The sequence below is a fragment of the Panthera onca genome, chromosome C2 (genome assembly GCF_046562875.1).
Source record: "Panthera onca isolate mPanOnc1 chromosome C2, mPanOnc1 haplotype 2, whole genome shotgun sequence".
In the NCBI taxonomy this organism is placed as follows: domain Eukaryota; kingdom Metazoa; phylum Chordata; class Mammalia; order Carnivora; family Felidae; genus Panthera; species Panthera onca.
Window position 1 is genome coordinate 145,952,934 of NC_138347.1, and position 23,007 is coordinate 145,975,940.

General features: G+C 39.8%; 1 protein-coding gene across 5 annotated transcripts in view; it reads left to right on the forward strand.

Annotated features, from left to right (window-relative positions):
- The window catches only part of RBMS3 (RNA binding motif single stranded interacting protein 3), a 1,330,859-nt gene extending 1,322,430 nt beyond the window's left edge, over positions 1-8,429 (forward strand). For all 5 annotated transcript variants that reach the window (XM_060640720.3, XM_060640716.3, XM_060640719.3 and 2 more), the window contains one exon: positions 1,937-8,429. In XM_060640720.3, coding sequence (XP_060496703.3) covers positions 1,937-1,943 — 7 coding nt within the window. In that variant the 3' untranslated portion in view covers positions 1,944-8,429. The remainder of the gene's footprint in view (positions 1-1,936) is intronic.
- The last annotated feature ends 14,578 nt before the right edge of the window (positions 8,430-23,007 follow it).

Sequence of the window (23,007 nt, forward strand, 5' to 3'; positions counted from 1 at the left end):
TTTCATGTAACAATGAGACTACTTTGTGGGAGGAGCTACTGAAAACATTTGTGTAAGATTATAAAACTTGAAAGTAACTATGGCCTAGTTCATAAAAATGGATGCTTCAAGGCCAGTGCACATGACATACCTGAGCAGTGTGGGTGTTCTATGTCATATAGTCCAGACACTGTTCTGTTACAGAGATTCATGGTGAAGTAGGCATTTTCTGCTAAATGCCTAACAATACTAGAGTGGAAGGTGGGCATGAGAGCAAAGAACCGACCCAAAAAACAAACAAAACACAAAACCAAACCAAAAAAAATAAAAAGTTTTGTTCCCAGAAAAGTCTTGTCCCAGATCATCCTAGTCTAATCGTCATATAGCTCAAGACATCGTTAAGGGCATTTTGTGAATTTGAATACAGCCCACTTGCTCGGAGCAAATACAGCCCTGTGCCACACTACACAGCTTGGGGAACAGACCGTGGGTGGGAATTTAGCCCCCACAACCTACCCCACCCCCCCAGCCATCCATCTTGTATAATGAACAACTTGTAAAACCTTAGCAACCCTATGTTTTCTTACTAAGTTAAGCAACTGGGTATCAGAAGAACCTGCAAAGCACTGAGAAGGGGACTTCGTCTAAATGAAAACTAAAACTATCTAGAACTGTAGATAGTTTTAAAAACCATTTTATAGCATGCCCCCTGAAATTAATTAACAAAACTCTAATCTGTGGGTGGGAGAACTAAGTGTAAGGGTCAACCCACTGGAAGACCAGACCTGCAGTGTAGACGGGGCTGAAGCAGAGGTAATTATTTGGGCTGGGCTTGGCAAAGTGGCATATAGTAAAAAGGGTATTTCTCTAGTTAACCACCTATTATGTACGTACTATCTGTCAGATTCCTGGACAGTAAAAAGTAGAAATAGAATATCGTCCCTGTTTTCAAGAATTAAACACCTTTTTTTTTTTTAAGTTTATTTTAAAGAGGGAGAGAGCAAGCGTGGCAGGGGTGGCGGGGGGGGGGGGGGTGGGGCATAGAAAGAAGGGGCAGAGAATCAAAGCAGTATTTGTGCTGACAGAAGAGAGCCCAATGTGGGGATGCAGATCTCAAACTCACAAGCTGTGAGGTCATGACCTGAGCCAGAGTCGGACACTTAACCTACTGAGCCACCCAAGTGCCCCCTCAAGAGGCACTTGATGAGATAGCTGAGCAAGGAAGAAGAGGAGAAGAGGGAAAGTGGACAAAATCCATTACCTCCTAACTGTCTTATTTATTGGGCCAATAAGGCTATGTGAATATAGTTGGAGAATCCCAGAGGATAACACACAATCCAATGCTATATCTTGGGTACAGAGTAGGGGCTCACATATTTGTTGACAGAATTTGTGATGAATCCAATGAGACTGTTTTTTTTTTAATGTTTATTTTTTGAGAGACAGAGCATGAGCGGGGGAGGGGCAGAGAGCGAGGGAGTCACAGATTCCAAAGCAGGCTCCAGGCTCTGATCTGTCAGCACAGAGCCTGAGGCAGGGCTCGAACTCATGAACCTTGAGCCGAACTTGGATGCTTAACCGACTGAGCCACCCAGGCGCTCCCCAGTGAGAGTTTTAAAGGGACAGAATTAAAGAGTTTCTGGGGTCCCTACAACATAAGCCAGGCGTATGTTCTTCTGCACATGGAGAGTATCACTTATCTGGGTATATTTGTAATACTTAATACTTTAAATTGAAAGGTATTCTTCATCTCTTAGCCTTGATATTTAATATGAACAAACTCTCTGGCTCAAATATCTATTTGTATGACAGTGGCAGGATTTAAAACCTGTACAATTTTCTGGATATTGAAAAAGCCTGGTATCTTTTAAAGAGATCTCACTGGAAAAGAGCACACGCAAGGTGATTTCAAAGATGCTTTGTTGTAATGACCACTCTTACTCAATTGTTTCTACAGACCATAAACAAGACTGAAGAATGTTTGTCTGAAACTTTGCCTTGAATGAAGAAACTTCGTTGAACAGGAAGTTGGCTTCCAGTTTGCACAGGCGTCGATGGAATGCTTTTTTTTTTTTTTTTAATTTTCTACTTTACCCAGTGAAAACAAAGTGTTTTTATGTGCTGTGCAAATGGTTCCTTCATGTGGTCTGATGGTTTATTTTTGCCATTTTTTTAATTAAAGGAAAAAATTCCAGAAGAGGAAACAAACAAAAACCAACAACAAAACAAAACATGGAAGGTTGACATTTTATCTGGAAGAACATTTGAATTCAGAACTTACCAGAAGATGTAGATAGATTTTTTTTTTTTTTTATAAACAGAAAATCAGATGTCAAGAGGTGGGCAAAGCAGAAATGGAAACAAATTGTCTTCCTCTGTAATTAAGCTACTTTTCCTTTTCTCCTTTTTGTTTAAATCTAGTGGCTTGGTTTTTTATTTTATTTTTTTCTTAGAAATATTTAGGTAAGATTTATCTTGAATCTTAATTGCCTTAATTTTAAGGACGTCAAAGGCTCTCGAGGCAAGCTGTCAACGTCTTGTTAAAAAAAATTTCAAGAAAGAATTGAAATATTGTGCCGGCTTTAACTGGTACAGAAGTTTAAGACTATGAGTTTTTAGGGTGAAAAAAAACTGTACAGTTTAAAAGAAAATGTTTTTCTTCATTTGAAGAAAATTTGTTGATAAAAGAAACCATGGCAACTGCAAGAATTGGGAAAATGCTGGGACTTTTCATGAACTTTGTCTTAAGTGTTGAATCATTCTAGAAGGCTAAAACATTTTACGGTAAAGTTATTAATGTTGGTTTAAAAACAACTGCATTAGAAATAATGCGTGTTTGGGGGGCAGAATGCAGATTTTTTTAATTTACAAAGCGTGATCGCTAGCAAAAGCATTAGTGCTTTTTATCTGCAGTCTTTTTTATGAGCTTTACAAAGTTTTTAGTCAGCTTTGCTTGTCACATTGCAAAACCTAGCTTAAGAGCATTAAAAAAAAACTTAAGTAGATAGGAGCTTATGGTCAAAAAGTGCAAAAAAACAAAAAAAACAAAAAAACAAAAAAAGCAATAGATAGAGAAATTGTTGACAATTTCTGTAGTCTTTCCTAGTTGTGATCAAATTCAGCCTATGGATGGCCTATTTTATACCAAAGATGAAGTGGCACCCTATTGCAGTCCAGAAGATAGAGGTTGTTTTCCTTTTCTTCTCTTTTCTTTTTAAAATTTTATTTGACCTACATGGCCGGACCAGTTCTTACTTTGTTGTTTGTTTAAACTACCTTCCACTGGTGTTTTACATACTGCAAAACAAAACAAAAAGGGGTTTTGTTTGTTTTTTTCCTTTTAGTATGCATTTGTTGATAATACGCAGACGCTTGCACCTGCTGTGTTCAGCGGTTTGAGCATGAAGAGTTCTGGATACCAACTGACAGAGCCAAATGGCTGTATATTCATTCCATGAGCTTTTTTGGTTCCTTACTAGCTCTCTTGAGTCATGACACCTGTATTGATGGCCACCAGTAAGCTGAGACACTTGATTAACAGGTTGAAATTCCTTTATGTGAACACTCAACTAAAGATACTTCCCGAACTGGTCTGAAAGTCACTTGTCAAAAAAGCTTAGTGATATTCTGTGAAGTGATGAGTGGTCTCCTGAAAAGGTCTCACTGTATTTGTAATTATAGTCTTCCTTCTCAAGTCCAACACCTCTAGGTTTTATCTTCTCACCTCAGTCTTTGTTATCATTTGCCATGAACAGCCACCTTGATTCTGCAATTGGGGAGGGGATATCTTCTTTTTGCCTCCTTTCATTGTATTCCCATACCCTGGTGTTGTCAGAAGAAGGACAAAAATAGACCTTTTTTATTTCAATTTAACTCTCTGAGGCAAGTAGGACCAATAAGATTGAGGGTTCTATTAGTGGAATATAGGTAAGCTTTTAAAATGCTAGTTGACAATCAAGAAATTGTATAATTTATATTAATAAGAACCAAAAGAGTTGGGTTTGATCAATCATTAAAGCCAAAGGAGATATATTTGCATTGAAGATGATGCAAAACTTTGCCTAAAATGAATTGAGTTAACAAACATCTTGGCATATTTGACTCATGGAACCCATGTTCAACCTGTTATAGTTTTACCTGAGATTAAGACCAATGGAACTTGGTTAACTGAACCATGCACTAGAATTGCTTCCCGAATGGATCATTAGAATCAAATAGGTGAAAGTCTTTTCACAAATTAAGTCAAGAGAACCTGTCTTAGTCCAGAAAGAGGAGGGAAATGCATTAAGTGCACTGTAAAAGAAAACAGGGTAGGCTTTTAAAGATGAAAAAAGCTTTAAAAGGCAAATCATATCCCCGTTAGGTCAATATCAGTAATGAGTTTGGCTTGTATGACATTGTCAATATTCCACTACTTATGATCTGTTAACAGAGGCCTCGTGCTGAAATGGGCCCGTTTCTCTTATTTGAAACCCCATGAATTAGAAGCTTGAGTCTAGGGAGTGACTCCCTATCTTTGCAGTCAAATTAGAGGCAAAAATGTATCCAAGAAAATGTAGCATGTGCTACAGAGAAATTCCATCTGGTGACACCCATCCTTGATGGTTTTCCATGCTTTAGAGAGAATCCTAGATTTATACTTTCTTCTGTTCCATCCTTCAGCTTCTCATGTATTTCAAGGGTGGCACTTAAGTTTTACCTTTGAGAAGTGGGCCCCTGAGTTACAGGGGGTAAAAGCGAACATGTGTAGCAACTGTGTTTTTTTGTTTCTCTTTTTCAGTCTCTGAACTCTTTGTATAAATAAGGATTATCCTGGGCATAATTCATTTGAATATGAAACCAACATGCTTTCTTTTGTTTCTGTAAAAAACAAAAAAACAAACAAAAAAAAAAAAAACAAAAAAAAAAAACCTTAATGTGATACAAAGAAAGTCTCATTTACGCAATCAACAATGAGGCTAAGAGGTAGCTACCATGTGGCTGATGAATGTGCCTAGGTAACTTCCTGTTTCTATTCAAAACTACTGCTTTATTTATACATTAAGAAACATTTTTTTCAACTATGAAATTTCAATGATCTCAATTTTTTTAAGCCACTTCAGGCACAAGGAGATTACCTGTCATTTTATGTCCACGTGTGTTTTATGTTTGGATTTTTTGTATCATGCCATTCTAGGAAATATCTTATTTCAAACCAAAAAGAAAAAAAAAAAAAGAAGAAGGAAAAATGACACATGTTCAAATTTGCATCTGTCATCCTACCTATAATTGTTTTTAAGAGTCAAGTCTGGGGGAATAAAAAAAAAAGCATCAACAGGTAAGCAACATTATATTCTATGAAAAATAAAACAAACCAAAATATGTGTTCAATACATGCAGACATCAGAATCCTAATTTCATCAGCAATCTATATTGTGATTTTAATCCTATTTAGGACTCTATTTTTTTTTTTTAAGCGTTCTAGCTCATCAGATTCCCAAACATTTATTCAGATACTACATTTTTCCTTTCAACTTAATTGCCAAGACTTCTAAACATCAGGAAACAAACCAAAGCCACAGTCCAAATGGGATAAATGTTATCTTACCCAAACTCTAGTTACATGGTCAGGGGAGCAGTGGGTTTTCTTTTAATAATGATAAGGTCTTGTCAGGGAGACAGATTATGCATAGTGATTCAATACACGGCCATGTCTTCTGAAGACGTCTTAGACCCTATGTAACCTAAAAGTAACGGGAGCAGGTGCTGGTGACTGTCCAAGACTGGCACGTCTTGATTATTGCAAGTGACATAATATTCTCAAAACAAAAATCATCTACCTGACTTCAGTCTGGCCAGGGTTAGTTTGTCTCCTTGTCTCCATGCTTCACTTGAATCAATTCTTCCTGTGACTTTAACAGATCTGCCACATTCGACAGCATGTAAGACTCACTTCCACCCATTCTAGTGAAAAAACCCATGGTATTAAAAGCACTCATGTTAGAGATGGAAGGCTGAGAGCAGAAGAAGGTTGGATGGAGCAGGAAGTTCACTGTCAATGCAGAATACATCAACCCCTCGCAAAACTGCGTTACAATCATTTCAATTCATACGTGACAAAAAAATAATAGATTTTTTCCTAAAAAAAATTTATTTGAATATTTTGGATGTCTATATATACCTATATGTCTTTTACAGCAGCCTAAACTCCCCATTAATGAAGAGTAAGCTTTGATTTAAATAGCACTTTTTCAGTCTTCATGACTCTGAAGTTTCAATGGACTGTCTAGACAGATTACAATGTTAGTAGGAAACTAAAAATACATTTGACAATTCAGTCTCATTCTTAATTTGCATGTAGAAGCCACTACAGATGAGCTGATCAGCAGAGAGAAATTCTTAAGTGAGTTTCAGCAATATGTGTTTTTAGATTGTTATAAAATCAAATAAAGGGTAATATTTATGTACACGTATAAGCAACATTCAGCACATTTGAGGAGTCACACTTCATAACAAAGTTTAAACATGTCACACAGAGAGCCTTGATCTACATTATCTTGTCCACAGTAGGGAGTGAAGGATGAGATTTTGTTTTTTTGTACCGTTGTGGCTGGCATCCTTCAGAATTTTGAGCTCACAGAGATTGATGGCATATCACTCCAATCTGAGGGACTAACGGAATTCAAACAGGCTCGTTGACTCTGTACACAGTACCCTTCCTATGGCAGAATGATAATGGGATTTCAGTAATGAATCAGTTACACATGACATCCACTGTGGCACTGGAAGACAGTGGCGTCTAACTCAAATTAATGTTTCTTACCCAATATTCTTAAATATGAAATCAGTCCCTTAATTCAAGCACACTTGGTCATAGCTGTCCTTTGTGGCCTGTACAGAGTTCAGGAAAGTACAAAGCTAAACACAAGACTCGTGTGTGGCCCCAGGACCTTTTCTGATATAACAGGGGAGCTCACCCCAGATTGGTGGCTTCTTTTTATCTTTGGTGTCATCCCCGTACATATGCTCCCTGTCACACACACAAAAAGGGTGGATAGCTTCTCAATAGTCCTTTCTTTGTATTGCTGAAAGGGAAAACAAACATTCTAAGAAAAGCTTCTTCCACTCAGGAAGCTCTAAAGCTGGAGGAGAGGTGAGATCGAGCTTGGAGTCTGTGGAAAGAACCTCAAGGCCACTGAGTCACACTTCTCTTCCACTTTATTCACTGCAGTTAGTTAACTTCCCTGATAACTGAGACTTGCAGAAATACAATCACTCTCAATTTTAGAAGGGCTACATACCCTGTAGGTTGGTTCTGTCTTCTCAACTATTAAGGTCTTGGGCTCTCTTTCCTTTTATTAACATTTTACCCTCCAGGTGGAAGAGAAACATTTGGAAATCAAATTCAAATCAGTCTGTTTCTTTGTTAAGTATTGATTTACTGAAGGAGTTTAAAATCATTGGTAAAACCATCAGTGTACTATAGACCGTGGAGTTTTATTATCCGTAAGTCTCTTTTCCATCCACCACAAATAATTGAGAGTTGGCTGTATTGTTGCAAATGCAAAGGGGGAAAAAAAAACTGTAGAAAAGTATTTAGCTTCTCTCAAAAGAAAGCTGTTTTGGTTTCGTTCAGTATTGAAATTTTAACCAGATGAAAAGGTCAACTCCAAATTGAGTTATGAGAATACAATAGCATCTCTTGGTTAAATATACACTCATCCCTATTTTAAATCTTTGGCAAAAAAAAAAAAAAAAAAAAAAGGAATCATTCTGTTATTTTTTTTTTTTTTTATTTTGCATCACTGTATTAAGGCTGAATGATCTTGACACTCCAGTGGATTTTTTTCTGATCATTTCAAATTTAAGTAGTGTCCAAAGTGTAACTTTAGTGTTATGCTTTGTATTAATCCTCTGGTCTTAGATTATTGAGAAAGATGCTCTGTCCTCCTCCCCAAAATGTTTCATTTCCTCATATATGGAAAAATGAGTTATTTCATACTTTTCAGGAACTATAAAAACTATTTCAAAGAGACGCTTGAAAAAGTTTTCTCCATTCTGGAAATTAATTCTTCCATTGATTTGAAAAGAGGTGGAATATAATTGGAACCTTAATTTAAAAAAATACATGTAAAAGTGTACTTGCTATAAAATAGCCAGTTTCTTTAAAAAATATGGGACACAGCTTCTTTTAAAACCCTTGTTTTAGGCCATATTTGACTTCATGGAATTTCTGAAACATCATTCAATTCTGACTTTATTTAAGAGCATTTTGTACTGCTGTCTCTGTCATGGAAAGTTCTGTAATTCTATGGTGTTTCCGGTTTTATTTTTAATTTTTTCATCTGTACCACAGTCAAATTAGCTACCATTTCCCCCATTCCTTGGGCTTTCTGTAGATCAGTGGATGTTAGGTTTAAACTTCTGTTTTCTTTGATGAAGCTTTCAATAAAAAATGAAAATAAAATCAATCAAGAAGACTGTTGTGTTTTTCTTCACTGTTCCAGAGATGGGTTACAGTAAGGTCTGTTGAGAGGGAGCAGTCTCAACTGGGGATTCTGCTGGATTCCAGCAGAATGCCTAAAACAAAACATCCCTGGTAACAAAAAAAGTGAAAGAGGAAGGAGCATTCTATTCATGCGAGGGACTGAGAAAATCCCTACTCAGGGGCTTGGCCGGGGCGGGGGGACCATTTAGGTCTTCCTAACCTCACACACTTTTCCTACTCTCTGCTTTAGAGATAGTCCAGTTCTTACCTCCAAACATTCTTGCCATCTGCCAACTACCTGGTGCATTTTTTGTCCAGGCCAGGAGATACAGAGTTATACATAATAAATTCCTTTTGACATCTGCGGTTTGTATCCCTACAATGATTAAATCCAGGTCAATCAAGATCAAAAGTGTCCAGGGGAACCTGGGTGGCTCAGTCAGTTAAGCATCTGTAAGCATCTGACTTCAGCCCAGGTCATGATCTCATGGTTCATGAGTTCGAGCCCTGTGTCTGGCTCTTCGCTGACAGCTTGGAGCCTGGAGCCTGCTTCGGATTCTATGTCTCCCTCTCTTTCTCTGCCCCTCCCCCACTTGTGCTCGCTCGCTCTCTCTCAAAAATAAATAAACATTAAAAAAAAATAGGGGCACCTGGGGGGCTCAGTCAGTTAAGCGGCCGACTTCAGCTCAGGTCATGATTTCACCCTTGGCGAGTTAGAGCCCCGCATCGGGCTGTGTGCTGACAGCTTGGAGCCTGCAGCCTGCTTCAGATTCTGCTTCAGATTCTTCTCTCTCTCTCTTCCTCCCCTGCTCACACTCTGTCTCTCAAAAATTAATAAAGATTAAAAAAAATTCTTTAAAAAAAATTCTTTTTTAAAAAGTGTCCATTTCTCACGTGATGGAGAACACTGGTGAGCAAATAGCAGAAACTATACTTCTGTGGCCCAGAATCATCTAAGCTAACCTATTCAAGGGCCACAAATATTGCGTGCTGTAATACGTATCTGCTGTTGTTCGAGAATACTTAATTCTACAGAACACACGGAAACAAGGGAGTTAAATGAAATTCATATAATGTGTTAAACACAGCAAATGAAGTAAACATAAAATAGACTTTAAGACATAAAATAAGTAAGGTATGTGAGCACGAACAAAAATAGAAATGGAAAGATCAAGGAAACACTATATATTTATGATGCACTAAATATACATGAAGTACCATGTATTCATGATACACTAAATATACATAAGAAATATGAGGCACTCAATATTTTTGAGGTCTTAATTTAGTCACCCTCAGGCACAGATAGCAGCCTATCAGGCTAATCGGTGAATTTCAATTACCTGCCCTTGCTTCTTTCAGATGGAGCCTGTTTCACTAGCTTCTTCCTTCTATGGCCTGCCTTGCAACATACAATCAGTGGAGAAGGATGATGTAGTGGAGGGAGAGGTGGGATATATGAACACTGCAGAACTCTTTTATTTAATGTTTATTTATTTATTTTGAGAGAGACAGAGCACAAGCAAGGGAGGAGCAGAGAGACAGGGAGAGAATCCCAAGCTGTCTCGATGCTGTCAGCACAAAGCCCGACTCGGGGCTCGATCCTACAGAGTACAAACTCATGACCTGAGCCAAAACCAAGAGTCGGACGCTTAACTGACTGACCCACCCAGGTGCCCCTGAACATTGCAGAACTTTTAACTCTGTGGCCTTCCACTCCTCTTGAACCCTATCCTCAATGAGTTAACCTTACCCGTGGCTTTCCTCTTGCTTCTTGCCATGGGTTTTTAATGGATTTAATAAGCCCTTGCCTTCAGCATTTGACCTGTGAACCTTTCTGTTCTGTGACCTCTAGTATAACTTGCATGACAATGTACACGAAGGGTCCTACTGCATCAAGGTCATTTCCCACACGACATCTTCATACTTTATACTCTAAGCATCCAAGAGAGGATATGGAAAAAGCTAATGAACCAGTGTCAGGATCTAAGAATGTATTGCATATATACTTTTCCCTGTATGAGTAGCAGTTCATGTTGTACTTCTTGGCAGAAGAAGAAGCTGGAAGAGAAACCTACAAAAATGGAATTATTGGAGAGTATAAGAAAATAAGAATGGAATGAAGCCCTTTAAATTAATTTTACTTATGTTCCATCAGAGTTCTTTTTAGAGCATCATTCTTTTTTATTTTTTTTAATTTATTTTATTTTTATTTATTTTGAGAGAGAGTGTGCATGCAGGGGAGGGGCAGAGAGAGAGAGGGAGAGACAATCTGCACTGTCAGAGCAGAGCCCTAGGTGGGGCTCGAACTCACAAATGGTCAGATCATGAGCAGAGTCAAAGTCAAGAGTCTGACAATTAAATGACTGAGCCACCCAGGTGGCCCTCAATGGTTCCTTTTTGTTTTTTGTTTGTTTTTTAGGAATGACAGATTTTGAAAAAGATAATAATACCAGCACCACTACCTGTATGCACAAAATGTTCACTTCAAATTGCAGGATATTTGGGAACTTCCTGAAAAGTATGCTGAAGAATCCTTAGTTTCAAAACATAAAGATAAGAGGAAAAAAAGACCAGAGAGTGAAGAAACAGGCTACATTTATAATGGTGTCCCTGGTGCATTAAATAACCATGATTTTTTTTTTACCTCATATCTATGTATTTTATAGTTTACAAATTATACACTTTATAACTTATTCTAAGAAGTGAGTGTTCCTCCAATTCTCAACAGTTTCAATAAAACTGACATTCTATAGTGCTTTTTTGTAAAGGGATGCTGAGAAAGATAATTCTTTTCTCTGATTTCCAAAGTTAGTGAAGTGAAAAGTAATATAGCTCAAACTTAATCTCAGAAGATGGGTTATGTTTGGATTTTCAGTCAGCGAAAATTATTCACAATAATGATGAAAAAGTCTTCCATATATCAAAAGGCTATCTTTTCATTTAAATCCTCAGAAATGGGGGGAGCTGCCTACCGTCTCAAGAATTTTCTCCTACCCTTAGGACGTTGCAGGTTACTCTTGTGATAAAGCAGTCACCAGGTGGCACTGTGGAATTAGTCTCCAGTGGATTCCACACCCACATCCCAGACCCCTCATTCCTAACAGAACCAATGACATGAGGTATGGCTGTAAGAGCAAGAGTCCCCATCACTGAACCTTTGTTCTGTGCCAGGATCTGTGCCACACGCCCCACATACTTGAGGTCACACAACCCTCACAAGACTGCTCTGCAGTAGGTGCTGCCACTGCCTCCATTTTCCAGATGAGGCTTAGAACGTTAGACGATCTAACCATGGACTTACATCTAGGAAGGGCTAGAGTATGCTTTTAAAAACAGATCCAGGGGGCCTGGGTGGCTCAGTCAGTTGTGTCCAACTTTTGGTTTCGGTTCAGGTCATGATCTCGTGGTTTGTGGGTTCCAGCCCCACATCAGACTCTGTGCTGACAGCATAGAACCTGCTTGTGATTCTCTCCCTCTCTCTCTCTCTCTCTCTCTGCCCCTCCCCCACTTGTACACATGTGTTCTTTCTCTCAAAATAAATACATAAATGTTAAAAAAAATTAAAACAGATCCAAACTCTTAACCCCTGAGTTCTAAGGTCTCCTCTTCTACAATGACTTTGGGAAATGCCAATGTGAGAGGTAATTTTCTTCCCATTTTTTTTTTTTTCAAATGTTTATCTTACATGGCCTGGTATTTTGTCATTTCTGTGGAAGAGGACATTGGGCATTCATTCTAATCACTTTGGTCACAGAAACCCAACACAATTCACATTTTCCATCCCAGAAATAACTTGCTGTTTCAATCATCTCTGTGATTTGTTCTGGAAAGAAAGGATCTAGCTACCAAATAGATAGGCATAACTTTTCATGGATTCATTCATTTAACTGTCCCTGGCACATGGACACTCCATAAATATTTTAATGATAAATAGAAAAGACATGGTTCTTGTCTACAAGGATGTCACATTCTAGTAGGTTGTGGTTTATGACAACATTTTAGCATGAAATAAGATCAGGGAATTATTTGAGCATTACACTTCATCTTCCCATGGCTTGATGCAAAGTAGACAGAAAACTTCCTGATCTGAATGCAGTCATACCTTCTCCCATCCACACACATGCAAGGTCTTCTAACACCCTTGCTGTTGCCTCTCCCCTAATTTGGTTCCTCAGTAGAGTGGCCAAAAATTTTACTGTTACCCTTTTCCCAAATCATCTGGGCCATTCAACTCTTTTCACATCAAGGAGAATGGAATCTGCCATTCTGAGCTGCTTATAAATCTAGTAGCATCTATTATTTATGACCACTGATCTTTCCACAATCATGCAAGACAGGTGCTGCCTCTTTCTTTCTTTCTTTCTTTCAAGAGCAAGTGGGGGAGAGGGGCAGAAGGTGAGGGAGGGAGAGGGAGAGAGAATCTCAAGCAGACTCCATGCTCTGCATGGAACCCAATGTGGGACTCATTCCCATGACCCTGGGATCATGACCTGAGCCAAAATCAACAGTCAGATGCTGAACCAACTGAGCCACCAGGTGCCTTGGTCCTGCCACATTTTAAACCTAAGGGAATTGGGGCTTTGAAAAGTTACATGACTTGGCCATGTTTTCCTAATATAGATAGGATCCAAGCTCAGAATCAGCTATATACAAAGCCAAAGATTTGCCTCTTATATCATGCTGGGTCCACTGATATGACCTGAAAAGATACATTATTGATCCAAAATAACTTTACTATTACCTGGCCTTTGACCAATATAATTTTATTCTTACAGGTATATTGCGAAATATTGGGGAAAGTGCTGGACAAGCAGTGAAAAGATCTTGGATCCTCACTTTAGGCATACCCTCTGCTAAACATTTTTTCCTTTCTAAAATTCAACTTCTTTATCTATCAAAATGTATACCTTTGCTCTAGGTTTTTTGTTTGTGAACAACAAAATGATTTATGTGCAACACGGCCCAGTCTCCATCACTTCACACTAGTACAGTAGAGAAGAGCTACCCTGCAAATACCCATTCCATTCAGGGCAGAACTCCATGCATCCCAAGACAGCAGACCCATCTCCCTCAGAGACCCATGCCCAGAGCCGAGCTGAACGCACAAACAGACCAGTCACAACCATCCAGCTTCCCATCTGCAGTCTTCTATCCTCTCCACCTTCAGTCAGGCCACCTCCCAGCCTCTAAGCCACCAGGGAACTTCCTTCGTGAGGTGATTAACCCCACACAGGTATCACATAAAACGAGATTACTCTGTGGAATTTGCTGTTGTATAGAAACTTTTAAATGACTCCCCGCTACACACACATAACCCTGATTGCAATGACCACTCTTCCTCTGTTCATGGATGTGGCGGTTTTGAAGTGAAGGCCCCCCAGCTCCACACTCATTTCCTTATGCCCTTATTGAAGGCTCCTGTCCTCATTCAAGATAGGAAGGAATCTGCATACTTCCTCAGGCTAAGAGGCTGAGAGGAAGAGCCCTGATAGCTTAGGAAAAAATTTCCTTCCTCTGTTGCCCTAAAAGATGTTTCTGGGGATCTTTGCCAAAAAGTTTTTTGGTTCGTTCCAGAAAAGTTGTTTTAGAGTTGGAGGACAGCCAAGCACAGAGGCAGACAGCCTTTCTGATTAGGTACTAAGTTTGAGGCTACAGGATGCACAGAAAAGGAGGATAAAATCCCAAGTTGCCCTCTTCATCAGCTCTGCTAGCAAGCCTCAGAAGATGGATGCTAAGAAGATCCCACCTTCCCCAAGCTTTGGTGGGACAATTCCTAAAATTCTGCTATCACGGATTGGTCGCTTTTGGCAAAGTCACAATGAAAGAGACAAGAAAATAGAAAGGGCATTTCCAAAGAAACACTTTACCTCTGAGTAGGGCCAGAACGTACTGATGCTTGGTATCAGAACTGTTTTTTTTTTTTTTAATAAAATGAGGAGCTCATAAATGGGGGGAAAGACTTAAGACAACAATTAAGACAAGGAACAGAACCCACAGATTGGACAGAGAATCACTGTGGTGCTAACGTTGATATTTGTTTATGGAGATACCCTTCTCCAGTTTCTCAGGAACCCTGGGCTAGCTGCACCATGCTGTCAGTTGCGTGTGCAGTCATATCCTCGTTCTCCTTCTTCAAGAAACTCCCATTTGCCTCCATCAGAAGGATGCTAATGGGAACATACTCACAAGGGACACAGGAGGGGTGAGGGACACGCTGGTCTACCTGCTCATTAACACGGTTCTGGTTGATGGCATGATTGGTACAATTGAGACTACAACCTAGTAGTACCTGAGGGCAGGTTCCCTTACAGGAGTTTGGGGTGTAGAGATGGGGAGCAATGATCCAGTGACTGCAGCCCAGCTGGCGGAAGCTGATGTGGAAAGGGTTGGGGGACCCTGGTTAGTTTCAGGTCCTTCATGTTCCAGGGAAGGGCCAGGAAGCTCAGGCATGACACTGCCTGCTTTCCAGATCCTCTGCAAGAGGAATGTCCCTTTCCACGAACTCCTCCAAGCCTCTGGGGAAGTTTGGCCTTCTAGACACTTTTTGTGAGTGCTATTGAAATAAAGTAACAAGAAGGCCATGTCACTGGAGCTCAGGAACCTCACTACCTTTTGGCTGCTGACACAGAAAGTAGAGTTGTAGAACTCAGCACTACTTGTGACTCCAGAGCCTTTGCCACATGGGTTGTGTGATATGTGTCACTCTCCAGCTTTGGTGGTCAGGGAAACCTGACCTATGAGGAACATCTTCCTGAAGAAGGAAAATGGTTGGTTGGGCTGGCTCTCCTGGAGCAAAAGCTCCGCGTGGCAGAAGAGGTGGAAGGAAGCTAAGTGGTGTAGATGGCGGGAAGCCATGGTGCTTCTGAATAGTTAGTATGGTTTGGCCTCAGGAAAGCTCAGGGTCTGCACCCCAGAGGCTTCTGAAATGCCTTCCTGCACGGCCGAGGGCCTTACCAGGCTCACAATGATGGCCCAGTTGTGCAGTTCTCCAGAGTGTCCCAGCATGTCAGCTGAATGCCGGTACAACTCCAGCATGTACCACAAGGGACATCCTAGGACCAGTAGCTTCCTCTGCTGCTTGCCAGGGGCTTGTTCTAATAGCTTCCCAACCAGGGAAGACAGGTGCTTCAGCCAAGAGGGCAATAGAAGGCTTCCTTACCTTTACCATTTAAACCCTCTGTTCCATAAAAAGCACCGGTCCCCAAAGAAGCCATCTACGGATGCTGGGGAGGCCCAACTTGAAAGGCTTGGTGTTCAGCCACATGCACCATCCCCAGCCCAAAGGATGTCACTCTGACCCTTTCCTTCATATCCGTAACCACATCCTGGCTCCACCACCACAAAAGATAGGGCAAGGAAGGAAAAAAAAGTGGGCAAGCAAGCCCCATGTCCCTTCCTCTGGGAGGATCTCCAATGGAAGTCTCTTCCAATGGATCACCAATGGAAGTCTCCTCATTTGGCCTCTTTGCATCGAAACAAACACAAATAGCAGGTGAGACAAGGCAGAATGCCTCTCCTGCTCTACTAAGCTGAGTAAGATAGTACTTACTCAGAGGCTGAGGTAATTTAAAGAGAGGAACCCATTCCAGGACCCGCTCCCTAGACTTAGCCCCTAGAATGGAGGAAAAAAAAAAAAAAAAAGAAAATGATTTTTGTTTGTTCTTTATTGTTTTCCCCCACAGGAGAGATGGGTATGGATGGAACTTAAGACAGAGGCTTTTTTGTTTCCCCCAGCCAACACCGTGAAGGACAAAGGACACTTTATCAAGAGACCCCTTCATCTTCCCAGGTGGAGTTCAGGGAGGAAAAGCATTCAAGAAGGTACAAATCCCATTACATCTGCAGCTCCAACAGGGCCACACTCTCGCTGTAGCCCACGGGGTCTTTAGCAACTCATTTTGAAGACTTAACTGAATCTCATTATGGGGCTTCTGTGGTATACTGGGCTGAACCAAATACCACTCCATCCCCAAAAAGATGTTTAACTCCTCTCCCCCAGAACCTACGAATGTGACATTATTGGGAAACAGCATCTCTAATGTATTCAAGTTAAGATGAGTTCATACTGGGTTATGTTAAATTCTAAATCCATTATCACTGATACCTTTCTAAGAAAAGGGGCATTTAGACACAGAGGCGCACACAAGGGAAGATAGTCACTTGAGGACAGAAGCAGCAATTGAAAAGACAAAGCTACATGCCAAGAGATGCTGAGGATTACCGCAAGCCACCAGAAGCTGGGAGAGAGGTGTGGAACAGATTCTTCTGTAGAAATTCAGAGGAGCATGGCCCTGCGGACACCCTGATTTCAGATTTCCAACCTCCAAACCATGAGAAAATTAATTTCTATTGTTTGCAATTCTTGGTTACAGCAGCTTTAGGAAACGAAACATCCAGAGAATCTGCTCTAAGCAAACAGATGGTTGTTTGCTGGTTTCCTTAATAGGTACCTGTTATCCCAGATTTTACTTTAGTGGGTTGTCCCGTGACTTCAGTTTTCTGAGGGTTTCAAGAAGAGTCATGGATCCTCAGCCTTTTCAACATTGTCAATGATGTATGTGGGGGAGCTTTCCAGCTCTCTACATGTCTGAGCTGAAACTGAAATCCTCAATTATGTTCACTCATAATTTCAAAACCTTACACAAAGTTTCTTAAATGAGACATTGTACTCCAAGGCTAATTGGGAAGAGGCAAAAAGAGAAGACTTTTGGCTTCTCTAAGCGGTAATTTCTGTTTCCCAACTGATTTCTAATCTTTTGAACACACTCCCCTCAAAAAAAAAAAAAAAAAAAAACACACACACACACAAAAAAAAAACCCAAAAAACACAAATCACAAAAAGAAAAGGTGGTACAAGAACAAAGAGCTCTATACTGTCCCACTCTCCATTGTCTGGTATGGGTGTTGAAGAAATCAGCCATCTCCTGTGGGCAAGACTATTGTGGGAAGACCTGTGCCAATATTCCTAATGGGAATAGCCCACCTTGAGACAATTTTCTTGCTAAATCTACTTACTGCATTGGGGAGTCATCATGGCAGGGAAAGCAAAGCAAAAATCCAGAAGTCTATTGACGACTGAAGGTTCTTTCCAGCTGTAATTGGGACACACTATCCAGCTCTCCATTCTAAGAGATCCTGCTATAACCAAGGACTTGTACCTAAAATTTCAGAAATATTTTCCCCTCCAAGGCTTGACATTTTTAGGTGTTCTCTCATATTCAGTTAGGTTATCACAAAAGTAAGGTTGTCTTATACACTCTGATGAATTAAAATGAACTTCAATTTGGGGCATCAGGGTGACTCAGTCAGTTGAGCATCCAACTCTTGATTTTGGCTCAGGTCATGATCTCACTGTTTGGGAGATCTAAACCTCACGTGGGGCTCTGCACTGGCAGCACAGAGCCTGCTTGGGATTCTCTCTCGCCCTCTCTCTCTCTGCCCCTTCCTCACTCATGCCTTCACTCTCTCTCAAAATAAACATTAAAAAAATTTTTTTAAATAAACTTTAGCTTAATCATCTTCACACACAGCCACCCATATTCACAAACAAGATGTCTACTATGCTTCTAAAAAAGAAATGGACCTAAACACATTGAGTAATAAAACCAGGCTGTCATCTGGTGAGAAGCCCCCCTATGTCCCTCTCAGCCACAGCAGCAGAGGTAGAGACAGCAGTTAACAGTGCAGGCTTTCAGGTCACACGACCTGTATTTGAGCCTCAGATTTCCACAATTAAGTTTTGAAAATCTTGCTCTTCTCATCTGTAAAATGAGTAAAATGATAGTACCCATCTCATGGATTTTATGAAGGTGAAATGAATTAATACATGTTAAACCTTTAGAAGTGTGACTGGTACGTAGTAAGTACTCAGCAAGCATTGGATGCTATTGTTTTCCTGCAGCTTGGCTGTGTGTCTATCTTCCTCATTTAAAAATCTGTCTGCCGCAGTCCTGAGTTCTCCTCCCTGCCCGCTCAGATCTGGCTCTGTATTAGACACTGGCCTATGCGGGATGCTTGCCACACACAGCTGAAACAGGGTGTCTTCTCTGTAGATACTTCTCACTGTCTCATTTAGGGAGTTGGATGCAGTCTCGGCTGCTATAAACAAGTCTGCTTTGTGAATGAGTTTCTTATTTGCTTCCTTTTACTTCTGCCTATATTTAGTTATTTCATAAAACTTCTCTGGTCTGTTGCCTTGCTGTCTCTGCATCTTTGGCACGGTCAATTTGGATTTTTGTTGATTCATTTGAATGTTTTTCCTCATCTTTCTGATTGTTCATAATTATTATAGAAAATTCTGGAAAATGCAAACTGATTTATAGAAGACAATAAATACCTACCATAAATTTCACAGTGGAAAATTTATTTTCTTGGACTCATTGTTATATGCAATTTAAAACACTTTGCAATTTTGTATAATTTCTTTAAAAAAAATTTTTTAATATTTATTTTTGAGAGACAGAGAGAGACAGAGACAGAGACAGAGTGTGAGTGGGTTGGGCCAGAGAGAGAGAGGGAGACACAGAATCCGAAGCAGGCTCCAGGCTCTGAGCTGTCAGCACAGAGCCAGACGTGGGGCTAGAACTCAGGAACCGTGAGATCATGACCTGAGCTGAAGTCGGATGCTCAACTCACTGAGCCATCCAGGCACCTCTATAATTCCTTTCACTTATTTTACCAGCACTGTCACTATATTACTTTTAATTGCGCCATTTTAAACATTGAATTAAATTTCCTTAGGAGACATATTATAATCTACCAATGGTTTTAATCAGTAAAACTAGGAAAATATGATAAACCCTGGTATTGAGCAATGATGGGCAATTTACTTTTTGAGAAGCTGAATTTTAAAGTATTTCGGTAAAAAAGTCAGCTTACCCAGAACACCACCTCATGTTATTTACTTTAAGCTGCTTACATTTATTGGCCATTGCACTCAGACTCTGGTTGAAGATTTCAGGCTCAAAAAGAAAAAAATAATACTTGAGACGATGCATGGTAAGCTATACTTAGGTTTCTTTTTTCTTTATTTCATTTTGATTACAATTTTATTTAAAGTGTGAGATGAACAGGTAAAATTGAATGTCAAGGGGTTCTGATTTTGATCTCCAACAGTAATTTTAAATTAATGAAAGATGGTTACTATTTAGTAAATAAGACGCAGAAAACATGTGGTATAGCACAAGCTGAGTTGCAAAAAGAAAAATCTGGTGTGTGCGTGCATATATGTGTTTTCATATATGTTTATTATTTTGCTTTTGCATTCATGCACACTCATACCCACACCCACAGGGATACAATGTCTCTGAAAATATTCACAAGAAACTCATCACTGGTTTATTCTACAGGAGAAAACTAGTTTTCTTTTTCTCCTTTTTTTTTCTTCTTTAAGAGAGAGAGGGCACAAATGAGCGAGGAGGGGCAGAGACAGGAGTGAGAGAGAAGGGGAGAAAGAGAAGCGTGGTTCATGTTCACCCTAAGCTGGCCTTGAACTCACCCAAAGCAGGGTTCAAGCTCACGAACTGTGAGATAATGTCCTGAGCCAAAGTCTTGATGCTTAAATGACAGCCACCCAGGTGCCCCAAGAAAATTAGTTTCCTAAGGAGACTTTTTATTATGTAGCCTTATATTTTTTACATTTTTATTTTGTGAATATGTTACTTCTTAAAAACCACATACAAAATAAACACTAATGAAAAGTGTTAAAGAATAAGAAAGAGCTGGGGCGCCTGGGTGGCTCAGTCGGTTGAGCATTCGACTTCAGCTCAGGTCATGATCTGACAGTTCCTGAGTTCTAGCCCCACGTCTGGCTCTGTGCTGACAGCTCAGAGCCTGGAGCCTGCTTTGGATTCTGTGTCTCCCTCTCTCTCTGCCCCTTGGCTTCTCATGCTCTGTCTCTCCCTCTCTCAAAAATAAATAAGCATTAAAAACATTTTAAATTAAAAGAAAATAATAAAGAGCTGAGTATTCTTGACAAAAATATGCATCTACGTTTTCAACTCTCTAGTACTCTGCAATAAAATAGTCAAACGGCCAAAAGAGAAGCATTATTTAGGGCTTTTAATTTTACGATTATCAAACACCTCTTTAACATTTGGTAATGCCCTCTCAGAAAACGTTTTCAAGGACAAAAAAACAGGCATATTGGGGAAAACTATCAAATTTTTAAATTAAAAGAATTGCTACAGTAATGTAAGAGGATCTTCATTAAATACCATAAATAAGATTTAATGGCATGTCTAACGACTTCTGCAATTTTAAATTGTCTGCAACAATCGTAGTGTGGGGTATGGAATTATTTTCAACTTCTATTGGTGACACAGTACTCCCAACAGTACTGTGGTTTGTTGCTTAAAATCATAATTGAAGAAAATGTTAAATTTCTGTTGGATGTTAGTAAAAAGAAAGAAAGAAATTTACCGCTCACATTCAGACTCCCAAAATAGTATCCCTAGATTCTCTTGGAGGAGGGTATGTTGAGAATCCTTGTTGTTGGAAAAAAGTAATAACTTTGGATCAACCCATTGAATAAAACATAGTGTAAAGGTTATGATGGGGCGGTAAGCCAGTATGAGGGGATCCAAAGACTTTCCACAGAAGTTATGTCTGAGCTATACCTTAAAGGACAAGCAGGAATATGCCAAGTGAGGGGTGCGTGGATGGCTCAGTTGGTTGAGCATTAGACTCTTTTGTGAGCTCAGGTCATGATCTCAATGTTGTGGCATGGAGCCCCGCGTTGGGCTCCTGCTTGAGAGTGAGTCAGTCAGTCTCTCTCTCTCTCTCTCTCTCTCTCTCCCTCTGGCCCCTCCCCCCCCAAATGTGCCAGGTGAGTAAGGAAAGGAAAGAATGCGTCAGAGATGGAATGATGTGAGCAATAGCAGAAGAATGTGGAAGACTGTGGGATTGCAACACACAGGGAACTCTCCCTCAAGTGCAGAATCAAGAGAGAATAGGGGGAGATGAGATTGGAGAGGAAGGAGAGACTATGCATTGGAGAATCCTGTGAGCATTGCTGAAGAGCTTAGATTTTATTTGGTAGCAATGGGGACTGCTGAGGTACTGAAGGGATGTTACATCGTATGATTTGTGTTTTCTATTGAGCACTCTGGCTGCATCATAGCAGATGGATTTGAGTTGGTCGGAGACCAGAGAAGAGGTGGTCTGAGCAAACATAATTAGTAATGATATAAGAATGCTCGTTTAGAATGAGGACAAAGAATAGTGGTAAGAAATATGTGATATGCGTGGTAGGTTGGGCCACTGTTTCCTAACTTTGTGCTCTCTCTTGTTTGGAAGGACACACCTTCTATCAAGAGATGGAACAAAACTATTTTATACTGCTCTGGTGGGTTTGTGTAAAAGCCAGACTGCAAGTAGGCTGACTAGTAACTTTGAAAAGGAAATCTTACTTTGGTCAGAAATGTATCCTTAAACTAGTAATGATATCCATGTATCTCAACCACAAGCTGGTCTTAACGCAATGGAGTAGCATATTTAATGTAAAATCGTTTCCTAATTAATGGAATAGCATATAAAATGGAGATTTGTTTCCTCCATTAAAGTGCATTTATAATTTTTTAAACAAAATGTTATGGATTACTTTAAAACCCTATATATGAAATAAAATCTGTCTTCGGGCTCTTACATACCTAATATCGAATTCTTAAAACAATCGTAAAGGTAGAAGTAGCAGATGAATTCACATTCGAACTCTGACTTTAAATTTGGCATCAAATTCCATCATTCCTTCAGCTACATTACATCATATTGGTAATGGCTACGAAGTGGAATTTCAATTATGTGTGAGTAGGGTTCCATGTCTGAGTATCTCATGAGCCCATTTGATCTATGAGAATCACTTTGGAGATTATTGAAGGCAGACAAGAGCCTCTTGGCAGTAACTATCTTTTATTGCATCTGTTAAGCAGAAATTTAGGTAATGTAGTATCAAAGCATGCCAAAACGTGTTTCTAGCTCTGTTTTAAGCCTTATTATGCTTTGCCTAAAGGTTTAAAAATATTATGTTCCAGCAACACTGGATTTAATTGAAAGCTCCCTAATAAAAGAATTCAGTCAGAAGCAATTTGTAAAAGTTGCTGAGACTGTGGTGTTTGCATTTATAAGTGCCGAACTTCTGACAGAGTTTCGAGTAGAGAGCAAAGAGTAGAAAAGCCAAGAATAGGAAAAGAAACATCTCCACTCTCTTTCACAATAATTTTGTGCTATGGTATGCATTTTTTTGGTCATGACCTACCATGCAATGACCAAAAATGCTAGAATATAGATATATGATGATGTTAACCCTTTTTGCCTTTTTTTAGAATGTCGATGTATTATTTTAAAAAATCCATCCATTACAATTTCCCGAGATCTACTTAAAAGAACATTTTCTGGGGTGCCTGGGTGGCTCAGTCAGTTAAGTGGCTCAGCTCAGGTCATGATCTCACCCTTTACGAGTTCGAGCCCCGCGTCAGCTCTGTGCTGACAGCTCAGAGCCTGGAGCCTGCTTCGGATTCTGCGTCTCCCTCTCTTTCTGCCCCTCTCCTGCTCACACTCTG